Consider the following 19,555-nt stretch of genomic DNA (forward strand, 5'->3'; position numbering starts at 1 on the left):
AGTTTGAACTTGCCGCTCTTTCTTGAAATGCATGCTCTGTTATTGTTACTCTGCTGGATATTTAGCTCTACATCTGAGACGCAGACCATCAAATTTATTTAACAACACATAAATATCATATACATGGTAGCATGAGACACCCTTCTTAAATTCAGATTGACCAGAATCAATGCATTAAAGAAAAGGAAGTTTCCTACCATTTAATAGGGCTATTTCTACCCAAGTTGTTGCTCAAGATGTCTGTGGTGCATTCTGGGATAATAGATATTGTCATTGCAATTGCAGTGATCTGATTGGTCAAAAATGATTAAAAGTATCAAGACATATTTTCACTGCAATGAATGTAATAAAATGGAGTTTATGTGCTTGGTAAATGTACAGACAGTTTGAGATAAGGAAAAATTCTGTGAGTATAAACAGAAAATGTATTGTGGTGAGAGAAAATTAAGTTAATGTGTGATAACTGTACATTGAAAGTAATGTCAACTGAAATTGGGAGATGAAATGAATATTTTTGGTATTCTAGCATATTAAATGAGTAGTTCAAGTTCAACATTTGAGAAAGTATACCGTAAATGGTATTAAAACAGAGATGTATTAGATTACAGTGTAGTAATTGGTAATATTTGTGATTGCTGTCGCAGACCTGCTTCCTTGAATTATTGATGGAACAACATTGTTCCCAGGTCACCTGATGCTATCTGTAGTCTGATAATAGGGATGACTATATAGATACTGCTACATGTGTATGTACTCCTGCTACAGAACAAAAGCCAGGCTTAAATTGGGCTTCATGATAAGTATCCTCCCAACCATCAGCTGGAAATAATTTATGAGAATCTCCTCAACTATAGATTCTTTACTTGAATGATGCAGAAATTTTCAACAATTTTTCCTGTGCTTAACATTAATGACAATAGGGGCTGTTTGATCTTACGCTGTATCTACAATGATCTCTGCTAATTTTACCATTGATGCAAAATTCTATGATAAACCCCCTATTGTCTCCCTTAATGTGTGGACGGTGGAGCGGATATTTTGTCATCCTTGAAGTGTTACAGGGAATAGTTAAATACCTCACAATGTAATATTACACTGTGTACTTCTCATGAACTTTACAATCTATGATTTATGTATGTACAGATATTATGATAAGTTTTTTGAGAGTTGAATTTTAATATCATTCCATTTCCTTATCAGGTTATGCTGAAGCTCTGGTTAGTAGGAGTGATGAATTCTTGATGCTGAACTTATTTTCTTTATTGTTAATTAAGAAGGCAATTTGATATAAATCAATAGTATAGATGTTATCGTATATATTAAATAATATATATTATTTCATATAATTATATACCACATGTGTAAATGAATTTTAAGGAACATCAGTATCTTTAAAGAAGACATTTTGTAACTGTTATGCATGGTCAAATAATAAAGGAAAAATATCTTCAGAATAAATAGAAGTAAAAAGCATTCTTATGTTTTCTTACATGTTGTCAAGTGAGACATACTGTAGGAGTTTCTTTTCTGGCAGCAGTCTCAACATTTGTGTTGAACTCAATTCAAACTGTTCAATTACATATAGGTGCTATATAAATAAGAGCATGCTAGTATGTGTTTATAATTCAATAATGTATAGTCGACAATAAATATCTGTATAATATCATAACTATCCAACCTCACATATCATATTCAGAATTTCACCCAAGGTTTACTGTTATTTGGACTTTGTAGCATAGTATTTAAGCTGTCATATTCAAGCCTTGAGTATATCATACCAACACACATTGCAGATTTTAACTAACAACATGTTTTCCACTCAGCTCAACATAGAGCATAATTTTCTTTTTTTTACATACATGTTTGTTTAATTATGATGATTTGGAGAAGCAGGACAAACAAGGTATGTAATTACCTGTGATCCTTGTGATGTATTTTTGTAAACAGTACAGGTTATGTTTTGCTGAGCTGTCCATCACATACATTCCTTATCAACCGATAAACTGTTTCTGTTCTTCTATCCATTGTCAGGATAGCTAGAGCTCCCGAGACATGTATATGACAATGATTGTGTATGTGATGCAGATTTTGTTTTTATGTGCTTTCTCTTGAATATCAATGCTGTATATCAAGCATGTCATTCTTCAATAACAAGATTTCACCAATCAAAATGTCAACAAATGCAAACAAACAAAAAAATTAAAATATGTACCACTGTCTATACCCAGAAGACAATCGTTTGTGATGGTTGCCAATATATAACCTTGTCACTACTATAGAATGGAATTATTATTTATTTTAAGCACAATTATCAGCCATGAGTTGTTCAAATCACCCTTCCCCAATGCTTTAATCAATATTTCTTGAAAACTTCTGGTTAGTGGGTTAAAAGGTTGTAGATATAGATTCCCCTTTGTCTCTCAAAGTAGTGTTGTGCAAGTTTGATTTTTGGACTGATCTAAAAATCAAAATGGCCAACAGGTGGCCATCTTGGATTTTAACAGTGACAGTTTGTTATGGTTACTTCATGATAAGTCGTTGATGAATCATTCTAAAATTTTATATCAAATAAGAAGAAAGAATGGAAAACATCCCACGTATATATTAACCAGTCATGATCATATGATGTTGGGCACAAGATCCCTCTGGGATCTGTTTAATTAATAAATTAATACCCAAAAGAAATTTCAGCAAACCTTGTATGAAATCTGGATGTAAATTGGATACTGACATTTTTATACAACCATGAGTTGTGATGGAGTGTTTAGTGTTACCATGTCTGTTTGTCCTGTTCCATGGTGTCCTGATCAGAGTCAATGTCATATATTGAGAGTCTCTCCACAGATCTTCATTCAATTTTACTAAAGAGAGCCATGAAATAAAGTTCTACACCTAATCAGATTTTGGATTGCCTAAAATTAACTACAGGAATATTGGGAATCAAAACAAATGGCATCAAGATGAGATGTAGTGATTCATCCTATCACTGCTCTGGAGGACTTACATGTGATAATACTTGGCCAATGAGTGTTCAAGTTACAACAACAACTATGACTGGATGAGAGCCATCATGTGTTTGGCTGATAATTTTTTTCACTGGGCTCATATGTAACTATATCACTTTTGTTAAAGACTATTGTTTTGTTTTTTATTCCACAATGTCAAGGCTACATGGGTACTTTTGATTTTGAATGAATACTATGGTAATAATCATCTTTTGCTTTGGTGAATATTGATTATAGTTTGTTTGTTTGTTGGCTGGGTTTATCATGCAAGAAAGCACAGGGCCAGTTTGAGGTGGGTCTTATTGTAAAAAGCTGGTGGCTACTTCACTGAACAACATATGAGAAACCTGCCACATGCCATTCAAAGCAATTAGGATAAAGTGTCTTGCACAAGGACACATTCACATCAGTATATTTCAGTGTATTCCAACTAAAACGTGTAGGTGATATTCTTCTGCAGTGGGAGTGGGGATTCCAACTAAAACGTGTAGGTGATATTCTTCTGCAGTGGGAGTGGGGATTCCAACTAAAACGTGTAGGTGATATTCTTCTGCAGTGGGGGTGGGGATTCCAACTAAAACGTGTAGGTGATATTCTTCTGCAGTGGGAGTGGGGATTCCAACTAAAACGTGTAGGTGATATTCTTCTGCAGTGGGAGTGGGGATTCCAACTAAAACGTGTAGGTGATATTCTTCTGCAGTGGGGGTGGGGATTAACTAAAACGTGTAGGTGATATTCTTCTGCAGTGGGGGTGGGGATTCCAACTAAAACGTGTAGGTGATATTCTTCTGCAGTGGGGGTGGGGATTCCAACTAAAACGTGTAGGTGATTTTCTTCTGCAGTGGGGGTAGGTGATATTCTTCTGCAGTGGGGGTGGGGATTCCAACTAAAACGTGTAGGTGATATTCTTCTGCAGTGGGAGTGGGGATTCCAACTAAAACGTGTAGGTGATATTCTTCTGCAGTGGGGGTGGGGATTCCAACTAAAACGTGTAGGTGATATTCTTCTGCAGTGGGGGTGGGGATTCCAACTAAAACGTGTAGGTGATATTCTTCTGCAGTGGGGGTGGGGATTCCAACTAAAACGTGTAGGTGATATTCTTCTGCAGTGGGAGTGGGGATTCCAACTAAAACGTGTAGGTGATATTCTTCTGCAGTGGGGGTGGTGATTCCAACTAAAACGTGTAGGTGATATTCTTCTGCAGTGGGAGTGGGGATTCCAACTAAAACGTGTAGGTGATATTCTTCTGCAGTGGGGGTGGGGATTCCAACTAAAACGTGTAGGTGATATTCTTCTGCAGTGGGGGTGGGGATTCCAACTAAAACGTGTAGGTGATATTCTTCTGCAGTGGGAGTGGGGATTCCAACTAAAACGTGTAGGTGATATTCTTCTGCAGTGGGAGTGGGGATTCCAACTAAAACGTGTAGGTGATATTCTTCTGCAGTGGGAGTGGGGATTCCAACTAAAACGTGTAGGTGATATTCTTCTGCAGTGGGGGTGGGGATTCCAACTAAAACGTGTAGGTGATATTCTTCTGCAGTGGGAGTGGGGATTCCAACTAAAACGTGTAGGTGATATTCTTCTGCAGTGGGGGTGGGGATTCCAACTAAAACGTGTAGGTGATATTCTTCTGCAGTGGGAGTGGGGATTCCAACTAAAACGTGTAGGTGATATTCTTCTGCAGTGGGAGTGGGGATTCCAACTAAAACGTGTAGGTGATATTCTTCTGCAGTGGGAGTGCTAAAACGTGTAGGTGATATTCTTCTGCAGTGGGAGTGGGGATTCCAACTAAAACGTGTAGGTGATATTCTTCTGCAGTGGGAGTGGGGATTCCAACTAAAACGTGTAGGTGATATTCTTCTGCAGTGGGAGTGGGGATTCCAACTAAAACGTGTAGGTGATATTCTTCTGCAGTGGGGGTGGGGATTCCAACTAAAACGTGTAGGTGATATTCTTCTGCAGTGGGAGTGGGGATTCCAACTAAAACGTGTAGGTGATATTCTTCTGCAGTGGGAGTGGGGATTCCAACTAAAACGTGTAGGTGATATTCTTCTGCAGTGGGGGTGGGGATTCCAACTAAAACGTGTAGGTGATATTCTTCTGCAGTGGGAGTGGGGATTCCAACTAAAACGTGTAGGTGATATTCTTCTGCAGTGGGGGTGGGGATTCCAACTAAAACGTGTAGGTGATATTCTTCTGCAGTGGGGGTGGGGATTCCAACTAAAAAAACGTGTGGGGATTCCAAGTGATGATATTCTTCTGCAGTGGGAGTGGGGATTCCAACTAAAACGTGTAGGTGATATTCTTCTGCAGTGGGGGTGGGGATTCCAACTAAAACGTGTAGGTGATATTCTTCTGCAGTGGGGGTGGGGATTCCAACTAAAACGTGTAGGGGATATTCTTCTGCAGTGGGGGTAGGTGATATTCTTCTGATTCCAACTAAAACGTGTAGGTGATATTCTTCTGCAGTGGGGGTGGGGATTCCAACTAAAACGTGTAGGTGATATTCTTCTGCAGTGGGGGTGGGGATTCCAACTAAAACGTGTAGGTGATATTCTTCTGCAGTGGGGGTGGGGATTCCAACCGTTGTGATGAAAGACTCCCTAGTTGTCCTTTAAGGCTAGATGATTGTTTTGTGAATATTCCATGGAATCTGAGGTTATTTCAGAGGTTCCTTTTATACATACATAAAAATGATCAGGATAATGTTATGCAGGAGGTACATTGTGTGCATTACAGTGGTCTGTTTCTCAGCCTCCTGAGAAACACCAAATGATACAGGTGGGGAGCACCAAACCATGTACCTCAGATCTTTTACCTGAGAGGTCAACGCTCTATATGTGACTGGTCTATCATGGCTCCAATAATGATTATAATTTCTGTACAGTTAAATATTATTTTTATACTCCTTCATATTGCCAATTATGAAATATAAATATAGTGACATGATTTGTGACTTACTGTCAGTAGGAGAGATGAACACTGGTATATTATAAGAAAGCACTACCAATTACACTCAGAATCATATATAAAAAAACTAGAAAGGCTTTCTGATGTTTTTTTTTTTTTTTGGAAGATGAGAAATGAGTCTACTTTGTTGGTGATAAGATGGCGTCCACTAGAGTACGTAGCACCTAGTATGTCAAGCATTACCAGTCTTTAAGTCTGCTAAATACTTGTGTTTTTCACTTCTTAACAAATCTACCTGCTTTGTAATCTGTCCTCTGGAAAATGTCTTGCGAAAATACTTGTACCGCATTCTTCCTAATACACTAAAGTACCTTCCACCTAAAGTGCTTCAGTCCTATAGACTCCACCTAAAATGCTTCTGTCCTCTACACTCTATTTAATAATTGCTTCAGTCCTGTATACTCAACTTAAATAATGCTGCAGTCCTATTTCCTTCACCTAAAAGGCCTAAAGTCCTATACACTCCATACTATATGCATCAGTCCTATACACCCATCTAATACTTCACTCTTGTACACCATCTATAACATGTTTCAGTCTTTTACTTTCTCCCTTAAATATGATTCAGTCTCCTTACTCTTTCTCTAACACACTTCAGTAATCAAATGTCCTCCTTATACATTGAAACATTCTACTTAATAAGTATATGTTGACATACATATACTATATTACTTATCATGTTTATTGACACACAATTGCAGTACCCTAGAGAAAAAATCAGAAGTATGAATGTTAATATGAATATTACATATAGTGAAGGAGTGTGTGTTAGAGATCTTCAGGTACTGGGTTCCAAAAGTGTACTTTTGGATGGGAGTAAGTTAGTACTAAGATAAATGTGAATGATCAATTTTATCTTCAATTTTTGTCAGTGGCAGTTAAACATATCAAGTATTGTTAAATTGTGGCTGTGACAGGCAGTGCTGTGTACTTCATTTATTCCATATACAAATTAGAAGTTTCACAATTTTATAAGAGTTTTGTTGTATTCCACTGTAACAGGGTAAGAAGCATCTCGTTTATAAAACAATCTGTATAAAATTCCACAATCCACATCGTATGTAATCAACCCTTTATCTACAGACAATTTGTTGACCCTTAATTATTTAAAGGGAGCGATAATGAGGTGAAGGGAGATGCTTCTGGACTACAGTGGATCTTATCTTACCCTATCTTAGAGCCTGTCAGCGGGCTCATCAATCACTTCAGGGGAGCTGTTACTCTCAAAACTGGTCCTACAAGTAACAGGGTCTTCCTCAAAATCATGAAGAAAAGTGGTCAGACTGTTCTGGATACTGGTTTCAGCAGAGTTTTACTCTTAGAGAGAACGTAGAGTGGGAACTGTTTTTCCTCTCATGCTTTTTGTCTGGTGTTATGGGTACTCTTAATGAATAAATAGATAACTTGGTTTTAGATTTATTTTCTTATAAATGGTCTTGGTTTGTTTGATGTTATTTTAGTCATAGGTTTCAGGGATCCTCTTATAAAATTGTAATATTGATTATGGTTACAAAATCTAAAAGCATTCAAAAATAGCAACACTGACACTTGTTATACATCACTGTATGATGACATTAGTTGTTGTCTTTGTCCCAACAAACACTTTTATGCAATACCTTGAATTCCCTTGTACCCTGTAGGCATATTAAAAATCAATACATACTTCCTTAAGGAATATGCTTTCTTGGCATTGCTTTTCACACTAGAAGGTCAAAGGTCAAGATTACAAATACTACTATTAGAAAATTGGTTCTATCCAATCAGTTAAATTCCTTTGAGCCATTTAAAAAAAAATGTAGTTGCTTCTTTACTGTAAATAGGTTGCACAGGATTGTTTTTCTAGCCTAAAGATCAAAAAACATTATTAGTGTTACCATAAATAGAAAATTGTTTCTGCTTGTGACACCAACAACACTCATTTCTGTGGAATTCTGGTTTTATGCTACTGTCCTGCACTTGTTTCTGTCTTCCTCGTTTACTTTTCTGTTATGGTAAGATATTTATCATAGAACATGATGCACACTCACCCTTCCGCAACCTTCTATCTCATACCATCTTCAACCTAACTTTACCTCATGACATCCATGAAGGCCTGCAGGGCCAAGTGAGCGTTTGTTGTGTTGTGGCATCCGGCGTCCGTCTGGCATCCATCTGGCGTTTTGTCAACTTTTACTTTTAAACAACTTCTTCTCAATAACCAAAGGACCAAATATTTTGATATTTGGCTGGTATATTCCTAGGATGAAGCCCGACAAAGTTTGTGAAAAGATATGACCTTAACATATATTAAAGGTCATAGTGATCACATTTGTTAAAACCTTTAAATGACTTCTTCTCGTGAACTATAAAGCCTAGAGACATTATATTTGGTTAGTATGTTTCTATGAAAAAGCTCAATAAAGTTTGCAAAAATAAATATACATTGACTCATATTCAAAGTCACAAGGGTCAAAGTTGTTAAAACATTTTAACAACTTCATCGCATTAAATAAAATGCCTAGAGGCATGATATTTGGCTGATATGTTGCTATGATGTAGCTCAACAAAGTTTGCGAAAACAGATGACCATGACCTGTATTCAAGGTCACAGGGGTCAAATTTGTTATAACTTCTTCTCAGGCATGATATTTGGCTGGTATGTTTCCATGATTAAGTCCAACAATTTTTAGGAAAACAAATTACTTTGACCCATTTTCTCGGTCATAGGGGACAAATTTGTTAAAACATTTAAACATCTTCTTCTCATGAACTAAAAGGCCTAGGGGCATGATATTGGATTAGTATGTTTCTAGGATGGAGCTCAACAAAATGTTTTGCAAAGAAATGACCTTGACCTCTGTACAAGGTCACAGGGGTCAAATTTGTTAAAATCTTTAAATGATTTCTCATGACCTAAAACGTCTAGAGGCATAATATTTGGCTGGTATATATTTATACCATGTGAGCACTGCAGGCTCATTTGGCCTGTTGTTCTCTTCTATCATACACACTTCTATATCCTCTTCCTCCTTACTCTCTGGCTTCTGTCTGTACTAGTATTGCTCACTGCTCCAGTAAAACTACATCCCCACTCCCAAGCAGTGATGACTGATATAGGTACACACAATAATACTCTTAATATTGAACACCAGAAGCTTTGGAGATTTGGTGCTATCAGAGGATTTCTACACCAGAATTAGTATCCAACTTTCTTTAAACTCCTCTTAGTAATTATTAAGTGAGAAATCTGTTTAATTGGTGAATATGGATGTTGATATTTTGTTCTGTACGGTGAAACATCCTCTTGTAAGGTAGGTGGACAGAATCTTTATCCTAACTAAAACAAACTGTGTAAAGTTTGTATCTATTGTGTGCATGGAGTTGAAATTTCATCAAGAAAGAAAAATGCATTATTGACTTTCTATGTGATGTTTTATATCTTAACTAGATATATTTTCTTGAGCAATGTATTACTATTAGGCAAGAATTTGGACCTTTCCATTTATTTTACATTAAATTTTTGTAATGTCTTCAAATTGGGATAGCATGACTGGAATGATGGCATCAGGTTACCACAGAGGTCCTGCTGGAAATACTTGATATAGGTGTGATATCAGCTTCCTCTACAGCTTTGCATGTAAAAGTGATATTAAGTCACACAAAGTCAATGTAAATAGCCATGTATATAATATTTAAATGTGACAGGTTTTTGATAATGTACCCAATGATAAGATATCAGAGGAAAGCCTATAGCTCCTACAGCTGGGAGCTGCTACACTAGCATGTTTCTAGGTTTACAGATTTTTCACTCCTTGTTGGAGTGTGCGATGACTGATGTTCCTTCCTTGGTGGTCAGTGATATGAGCCTATCATAGATAATGACCAGTGACAGAAACAGACTGACCTATAGGATGTTTTTATTGTAGTTTCATTGGTATACACTGCCTGCTCTATAATGATGACTTATGAGAGAAGAAGTTTTTATGTCCCTGGTCAGGCCTGTATCCTTATACTCTGACTAAATTCCTTATGATTTACAGGTACCCATTCTTCGTAAATATTTGGTTTTGTGACAAGCCAAAAGACTTAAAGTAATTGGACACATTCTTGTTCTTCATGACAAGTTCATGTAAACACTGGCTGAAGTCAGGGTGAGCTCCATCTGTTATGAGGTTTTTATAGGAAAACAGAAAATGTATAATACATTATTGAGGATATGCAATGAGCTTCAGTTAAATATTCATGAAAATGACAAAATTAACATTTTCTGAGCTCGAACAATTGGTTGGAAATAATTTTAAGTGTCTGAAGTTGACTTGTTTTTCATATCAACGAATCAGTGACCTTTTGACCACTAATAGTTGATTGACAGAAAATTCTTACAGAAGTCCAAAGTTTTGTAACCAATGTACCTACATAGTACTGCTGTATTGACAACTAGTTATATCTACCAGACAAAGCCAATCAGACAACCAGACAATCAGGGTTGACTTTACTGCTTGTGCTACAAAAAATGGAATAATGTCATAAAAATTTGAACAAGATTGTTGTAGGAAAGTTTTATTTTATTATGAATGATAGAAGTGAATAGGTATTTATTGAAAAAATAAAGGTAATAATTAATGTATATAAGGAAATAATTTACCTATCCATGAAGTTCAAGGTCATAGATTAAATTCCACTGCTGAAAAATTGACAGAAGTGATCAAGCATCTTATTTTCAAAAACTTCAGTGGTTATGAATTCATCATTAATGGTGTCATTACAGTTCCTTCTGTTTGATAGTTGACAAAAATTTATCTTAAAGAGTGTTTAATCTTTTCCTGTAAAACTTTGGAGTCTGTGACTGCCTTTGATGTGTATTCAGTTCCCTCCTGTAACACAGATTGTATCATGACTTTAATAAAACCATACTTGTAGCAGAGTCTCTGAACTAGATGAACTGGAGACATATGCTGTCTTCGTCTTATTTAATCAAACTTTACAGACAAATGGGATTTATGATCTTTTTAATTACTAAATAGATTTTACATCTTCAGGGATTAAAAATTGTGTAATTTAGAAAAAATATCTGATGTCATGATTTTTCTAGAAATATTTGTTTTAAAATGTCCTGAAGGTAATATTAAAGCTTGAACCTTTTCACACCTTCAGAATGAAATGTCTGTTGGCTGATTTTATTGCCTGACAACAGCATGTTAGCCTGTCTTAGAGATGAATATGATATCACACAACAAGGTTCATTCAGGTCAGTAAAATGAAGAGAAGAACACTGATCAGTGGGATGAGGGGTAGAACACTGATTAGGAGGATGAGGAGTAGAACACTGATTAGGAGGATGAGGAGTAGAACACTGATTAGGAGGATGAGGAGTAGAACACTGATAAGGAGGATGAGGAGTAGAACACTGATTAGGAGGATGAGGAGTAGAACACTGATTAGGAGGATGAGGAGTAGAACACTGATTAGGAGGATGAGGGGTAGAACACTGATTAGGAGGATGAGGGGTAGAACACTGATTAGGAGGATGAGGAGTAGAACACTGATTAGGAGGATGAGGAGTAGAACACTGATTAGGAGGATGAGGAGTAGAACACTGATTAGGAGGATGAGGGGTAGAACACTGATTAGGAGGATGAGGGGTAGAACACTGATTAGGAGGATGAGGAGTAGAACACTGATTAGGAGGATGAGGAGTAGAACACTGATTAGGAGGATGAGGAGTAGAACACTGATAAGGAGGATGAGGAGTAGAACACTGATAAGGAGGATGAGGGGTAGAACACTGATTAGGAGGATGAGGAGTAGAACACTGATTAGGAGGATGAGGAGTAGAACACTGATAAGGAGGATGAGGAGTAGAACACTGATTAGGAGGATGAGGGGTAGAACACTGATTAGGAGGATGAGGGGTAGAACACTGATTAGGAGGATGAGGAGTAGAACACTGATTAGGAGGATGAGGGATAGAACACTGGTCAGTAGGATGAGGGGTAGAACACTGGCCAGGAGGATGAGGGGTAGAACACTGGTCAGTGGAATGAGGGGTAGAACACTGATCAGGAGGATGAGGGGTAGAACACTGGTCAGTAGGATGAGTGGTAGAACACTGGTCAGTAGGATGAGTGGTAGAACACTGGTCAGGAAGATGAGGGGAAGAACACTGATTAGGAGGATGAGGGGTAGAACACTGGTCAGTAGGATGAGGGGTAGAACACTGATAAGGAGGATGAGTGGTAGAACACTGGTCAGGAGGATGAGGGGTAGAACACTGATTAGGAGGATGAGGGGTAGAACACTGATTAGGAGGATGAGGGGTAGAACACTGGTCAGTGGGATGAGGGGTAGAACACTGATTAGGAGGATGAGGAGTAGAACACTGGTGAAAAGGATGAGGGGTAGAACACTGGTCAGTGGGATGAGGGGTAGAACACTGGTCAAAAGGATGAAGGGTAGAACACTGGTCAGTAGGATGAGGGGTAGAACACTGATTAGGAGGATGAGGGGTAGAACACTGGTCAAAAGGATGAGGGGTAGAACACTGGTCAGTAGGATGAGGGGTAGAACACTGATTAGGAGGATGAGGGGTAGAACACTGGTCAGTAGGATGAGGGGTAGAACACTGGTCAGGAGGGTGAGGGGTAGAACACTGGTCAGTGGGATGAGGGGTAGAACACTGGTAAGCAGGATGAGGGGTAGAACACTGGTCAGTAGAATAAAGGGTAGAACACTGGTCAGTAGAATGAGAGGTAGAACAATGGTCAGTAGAATGAAGGGTAGAACACTGGTCAGTAGAATGAAGGGTAGAACACTGGTCAGTAGAATGAAGGGTAGAACACTGGTCAGTAGAATGGAGGATAGAACACTGGTCAGTAGGATGAGGTATAGAACACTGGTCAGTCGAATGAAGGGTAGAACACTGGTCAGTAGAATAGTCAGTATTTTGTGAGATAGAACATTATCTGCACTGACAATCTCCACTAGTCAGTATTTTGTGTGATAGAACATTGTCTGGACTGACAATCTCTACCAGTTAGTAAGATTGAGGGTAGGGCTTGATCACACTATGAATCGATGGCTTTTGACATGGAAGAAGATTTTGATTGGTATTGTGTTGTTGCTTTTCTTATATTGATTCTAATGTTTGCAAAAAATTGTGAAAATTAGCATAAAGCTTAAAATCCGAGTCAAAAAGATTGGGTTGACAAATCTATATAATCCTACAGAACATATTCCTTGATAACCAATATCAGAACAAAAATATAAAAGAAAAACAAATTTACATACAGATGTAATTGAACAAGAAAACTGGTTGGCTTCAGACAGGAAGCGTGACAGTAACAATGAACACTTGAGACCTGTTATCTCAGAATTATGACAGGACGATCAGGAATTTGAATATCTAGATAATAAGCTATCTTTGGTGCTATTGTCACCTGTAATCACACGAACAGGTACACATATTGTTTATCACATAGGTATGCTGAATAAATTAAGGTCATCTAGAGGTAAATAAAGGTCAATAATGTTCCTGTCATGTTGACGTAGTGTTTCATGTACCCTGACTACAATTATAGCTTGGTCAACTTTACTTAGACCCCAAAAAATTCAGATATGTCAGTAGAGCTTGTAAAAAATATCACCATGATCCAGTGTGTTCCTGCCCAGTATCTTGGTTAACTGTACATGTTTCCTTTTTTTCTTGGGGTTGATATGCTGTATGTTTTCTGCAAAGATAAAGATTTCAAAAGGTTGGGTTTTACAGTTTCATTATTTTGGGGTTTAAACGTACACAGAAGGATTTTTACAGGAAACAACTCAACTTCAGTGTCCATAATGTATACTTTAATTAATAACTAGAAGTAAAAATACCCTTGTTTTATAGATATATATCCAAATTTCCCTTAAAATACATATTGTATATATTTTGTTGAGAAATAATAATATTATAATGCTGGGTTGTAATAACAGAATATGTTTCTAAGGCTTACACCATGGTTAAAATGGGACTTATGTTCAAACAAATATTGAAAATGTGATGTCTGGTCATCATTACATATAGAATAATATTAAGACCGTGTTGTGTCTAATTATGTTGAAAAGACACATGATTCTGACTGCCATTATCCTGCCTATATGGAGTACATTGTCATTTTACATCTGTTTTCCAGAAATGCCTATGAAACTACAGAACAATAATTTGCTACAATTAAAGTTGGCTTTGAAAACTGACAAGGCATGAAAAAATGTCCTTAGAAGGTCAAAACTGACCAAAACCTACCTAAAGAAGAGATATAGGGCGCTTGTGAAGTCTTTTGATAAGTAGTCGAACAAGCAGAGATTTACAAATGAGGCGTTTGATATACCGCCTGGTACACACTCCCAACTGTGGAACTTCAGTTTAGTCCAGATTGGGTCAGTGTTAGATGTTCAGGTGATTCACCTGATTTGTGTAAAGATGTGATTACTGACGTTAGGCCTGGATTTAATTTCCATTCACTAGAGATAATTATGTTTATATACTAAATAAAATATTAACCATAAGTTTATGGAAGAATGCCATATTTATCTTTGGAAAGTCACTAATCCGAGCTTATACAGTCAGTCAGCTGAAGGCTGTATGTTTAACGTAATGAGAGAATGATTGTGAATTTTAGACTCAAGATTTTTAAGAATTAAACAGAAGATTTCTGAAACTAACAGATAATTAAGTTTCTATGCTATAAGGTGTTGGTTTTGTGCTCCAGGCAGAGTCATGATTGGTTACTTATCTTCATTGATGTTACAGTGAGAACTTCATATTCGTATTTGCCAAGAATATCTCAAAACAAGATTTACTCATCATTCCAAATACACAAAATGTTGAGTTGTAATGGAAACCGTTGTAAATTGTATATTTGTAAGGCATAGTTGGCTTTACATTAATTTTTGTTCCTGAAGACTTTTAAAAACTATACAGACTTTATCTTAAATGGTTAGCCATATAATAACCAGATTGCAAAAGTACACATATTAAATTCATTTTTGTTGCATATATGTGTTTCTGTTTGTAGTAGCTAATGATTTGACAAATCTTGGATGATCACCAGAGGTACCACACCCCTTGGATGATCACCAGAGATACTACACACATTGGATGATCACCAGAGGTACCACACACTGTGGATGATCACCAGAGGTACTACACACCTTGGATGATCACCAGAGGTACTACACACCTTGGATTATCACCAGAGGTACTACACCACTTGGATGATCACCAGAGGTACCACAAACTGTGGATGATCACCAGAGGTACCACACACCTTGGATGATCACCAGAGGTACTACACACCTTGGATTATCACCAGAGGTACTACACACCTTGGATGATCACCAGAGGTACTACACACCTTGGATTATCACCAGAGGTACCACACACTGTGGATGATCACCAGAGGTACCACACACCTTGGATGATCACCAGAGGTACTACACACCTTGGATGATCACCAGAGGTACTACACACCTTGGATTATCACCAGAGGTACCACACACTGTGGATGATCACCAGAGGTACCACACACCTTGGATGATCACCAGAGGTACTACACACCTTGGATGATCACCAGAGGTACTACACACCTTGGATGATCACCAGAGGTACCACACACTGTGGATGATCACCAGAGGTACTACACACCTTGGATGATCACCAGAGGTACTACACCACTTGGATGATCACCAGAGGTACCACACACCTTGGATGATCACCAGAGGTACCACACACCTTGGATGATCACCAGAGGTACTACACACCTTGGATTATCACCAGAGGTACTACACCACTTGGATGATCACCAGAGGTACCACAAACTGTGGATGATCACCAGAGGTACCACACACCTTGGATGATCACCAGAGGTACTACACACCTTGGATTATCACCAGAGGTACTACACACCTTGGATGATCACCAGAGGTACTACACACCTTGGATTATCACCAGAGGTACCACACACTGTGGATGATCACCAGAGGTACCACACACCTTGGATGATCACCAGAGGTACTACACACCTTGGATGATCACCAGAGGTACTACACACCTTGGATTATCACCAGAGGTACCACACACTGTGGATGATCACCAGAGGTACCACACACCTTGGATGATCACCAGAGGTACTACACACCTTGGATGATCACCAGAGGTACTACACACCTTGGATGATCACCAGAGGTACTACACACCTTGGATTATCACCAGAGGTACCACACACTGTGGATGATCACCAGAGGTACTACACACCTTGGATGATCACCAGAGGTACTACACACCTTGGATTATCACCAGAGGTACCACACACCTTGGATGATCACCAGAGGTACCACACACCTTGGATTATCACCAGAGGTACCACACACCTTGGATGATCACCAGAGGTACTACACACCTTGGTACTACACACCTTGGATGATCACCAGAGGTACTACACACCTTGGATTATCACCAGAGGTACCACACACCTTGGATGATCACCAGAGGTACTACACACCTTGGATGATCACCAGAGGTACTACACACCTTGGATTATCACCAGAGGTACTACACACCTTGGATGATCACCAGAGGTACTACACCACTTGGATGATCACCAGAGGTACCACACACCTTGGATGATCACCAGAGGTACCACACACTGTGGATGATCACCAGAGGTACCACACACATTGGATTATCACCAGAGGTACCACACACCTTGGATGATCACCAGAGGTACCACACACATTGGATTATCACCAGAGGTACTACACACCTTGGATGATCACTAGAGGTACCACACACCTTGGATTATCACCAGAGGTACCACACACTGTGGATGATCACCAGAGGTACTACACACCTTGGATGATCACCAGAGGTACCACACACATTGGATTATCACCAGAGGTACCACACACCTTGGATGATCAGAGGTACCACACACCTTGGATGATCACCAGAGGTACCACACACCTTGGATTATCACCAGAGGTACCACACACTGTGGATGATCACCAGAGGTACCACACACCTTGGATGATCACCAGAAGGACTACACACCTTGGATGATCACCAGAGGATGTAAGGACTAAAGTTATGCTGCTTGAGCTAAAATTAGCCTCCCCTTGTGTTTCTACAGCAGTATCTCCAGATTTATTCCTTCAAACATCCAACATAAGTCAGTTACATTAGGGATGAGCTATAAAGATTAATAACCAGCATTTGCTTGAATTTCAACAAAGGGTTGAAAGGAAGTCTGTGTTAGGCTCAAAATTAATTTACAGTGTATTCACACACCTGGGATCTACAACTTTTTTAGTTTTAGTAGCTACAAAGTGTTTATTGAGGTGAAGGACTCACCACTCAGGGTTGTATATATATTACCACATCATTCTGATGACATCCATAAATAAGTAGCTTTGTTTTTATCAGTATGTCTGATTCTTTATCTTTAAACTTAATGCAAGGAAAGCTATAGCAGATGAATATAAATTAATGTTTGTTTAATGCTTAATCGTGAAGCTTTTGTTGCTTGGTGTGATAACATTTGTCAGGATGATATAGGAAGGTACAGTACTGACGCACTCCTCACCTGTGGTGGAAGGGTGCTTAGCCTTGGTACTGACAGATGCCTGATGGGAAATGATTGGTTTATGGAAAAGAGTTTAGTACAGTTTGTAGGGACTACAACTGTTTTGTAGATTTGTGGTACATATATACAATATATATGTATTTGTAAAAAAATGTATAAATTCAAAGTAACCCTTTAAGGAATCAGCTTCTGTAGTTAAACCCAATTTTTCATACTGTTTTAGCATTCAAATTGTGTTTTGTTTTGCATAAAGACTCACTACATAATGAAAGAATGTTACTAGAGAGTTTACGTATAGTGTAACACAGTAGGGCTTGAAATGATGCTTTTGGAATTGTCTGATATATATATAGCACTCTAACAAAGCTGTAGTGTCTATATAAGAAGAACACACATTTTCCAGAAAGGACGTAAAACATTAGTAGAAGTTGTCCCTAAGAAAAAAGTAACCAGTTTGCCTGTTTGGGTGTGCAGTAATCCCCTGTGGTGCCTGTTTGGGTGTGTAGTTTTAGTAGACCTTGTCCCTATCCCCTGTGGTGCCTGTTTGGGTGTGTAGTTTTAGTAGTGTCCCTAGCACACTATCCCCTGTGGTGCCTGTTTGGGTGTGTATCCCCTGTGGTGTCGTTTGGTGTGTTTAGAAGTTGTCTGTGTGGTGCCTGTTTGGGTGTGTCCCTATCCCCTGTGGTGCCTGTTTGGGTGTGTAGTTTTAGTAGTGTCCCTATCCCCTGTGGTGCCTGTTTGGGTGTGTAGTTTTAGTAGACCTTGTCCCTATCCCCTGTGGTGCCTGTTTGGGTGTGTGCCATCCCTATCCCCTGTGGTGCCTGTTTGGGTGTGTAGTTTTAGTAGACCTTGTCCCTATCCCCTGTCCCTATCCCCTGGTGCCTGTTTGGGTGTGTAGTTTTAGTAGACCTTGTCCCTATCCCCTGTGGTGCCTGTTTGGGTGTGTAGTTTTAGTAGTGTCCCTATCCCCTGTGGTGTCTGTTTGGGTGTGTAGTTTTAGTAGACCTTGTCCCTATCCCCTGTGGTGCCTGTTTGGGTGTGTAGTTTTAGTAGACCTTGTCCCTATCCCCTGTGGTGCCTGTTTGGTGTGTATTTTTTGTAGTGTCCCTATCCCCTGTGGTGCCTGTTTGGGTGTGTAGTTTTAGTAGACCTTGTCCCTATCCCCTGTGGTGCCTGTTTGGGTGTGTAGTTTTAGTAGACCTTGTCCCTATCCCCTGTGGTGCCTGTTTGGGTGTGTAGTTTTAGTAGTGTCCCTATCCCCTGTGGTGCCTGTTTGGGTGTGTAGTTTTAGTGGTGGTGCCTGTTTGGGTGTGTAGTTTCCGTATCCCCTGTGGTGCCTGTTTGGGTGTGTAGTTTTAGTAGTGTCCCTATCCCCTGTGGTGCCTGTTTGGGTGTGTAGTTTTAGTAGACCTTGTCCCTATCCCCTGTGGTGCCTGTTTGGGTGTGGAGTTTTAGTAGTGTCCCTATCCCCTGTGGTGTCTGTTTGGGTGTGTAGTTTTAGTAGACCTTGTCCCTATCCCCTGTGGTGCCTGTTTGGGTGTGTAGTTTTAGTAAACCTTGTCCCTATCCCCTGTGGTGCCTGTTTTGGTGTGTAGTTTCCGTATCCCCTGTAGTGCCTGTTTGGGTGTGTAGTTTCCGTATCCCCTGTGGTGCCTGTTTGGGTGTGTAGTTTCCGTATCCCCTGTGGTGCCTGTTTGGGTGTGTAGTTTTAGTAGTGTCCCTATCCCCTGTGGTGCCTGTTTGGGTGTGTAGTTTTAGAAGACCTTGTCCCTATCCCCTGTGGTGCCGTCCCTATCCCCTGTGGTGCCTGTTTGGGTGTGTAGTTTTAGTAAACCTTGTCCCTATCCCCTGTGGTGCCTGTTTGGGTGTGTAGTTTTAGTAGTGTCCCTATCCCCTGTGGTGCCTGTTTGGGTGTGTAGTTTTAGTAGACCTTGTCCCTATCCCCCCTGTTTGGGTGTCCCCTGTGTGGTGCCTGTTTGGGTG

General features: G+C 39.2%; 1 protein-coding gene across 1 annotated transcript in view; it reads right to left on the reverse strand.

The window, feature by feature from the left end:
• Nucleotides 1-3,817: 3,817 nt before the first annotated feature.
• The window catches only part of LOC132545920 (cell surface glycoprotein 1-like), a 38,968-nt gene continuing 23,230 nt past the window's right edge, over nt 3,818-19,555 (reverse strand). Inside the window, exons 2-3 of the mRNA XM_060209599.1 lie at nt 11,103-12,657; nt 3,818-4,707 (exon numbers count right to left, since the gene is read on the reverse strand). Of these exons, the coding sequence (XP_060065582.1) occupies nt 3,818-4,707; nt 11,103-12,657 (2,445 nt within the window). The remainder of the gene's footprint in view (nt 4,708-11,102; nt 12,658-19,555) is intronic.

Source organism: Ylistrum balloti, unplaced genomic scaffold (assembly GCF_031769215.1).
Source record: "Ylistrum balloti isolate Yb309-2 unplaced genomic scaffold, AGI_CSIRO_Ybal_v1 Utg369862, whole genome shotgun sequence".
In the NCBI taxonomy this organism is placed as follows: domain Eukaryota; kingdom Metazoa; phylum Mollusca; class Bivalvia; order Pectinida; family Pectinidae; genus Ylistrum; species Ylistrum balloti.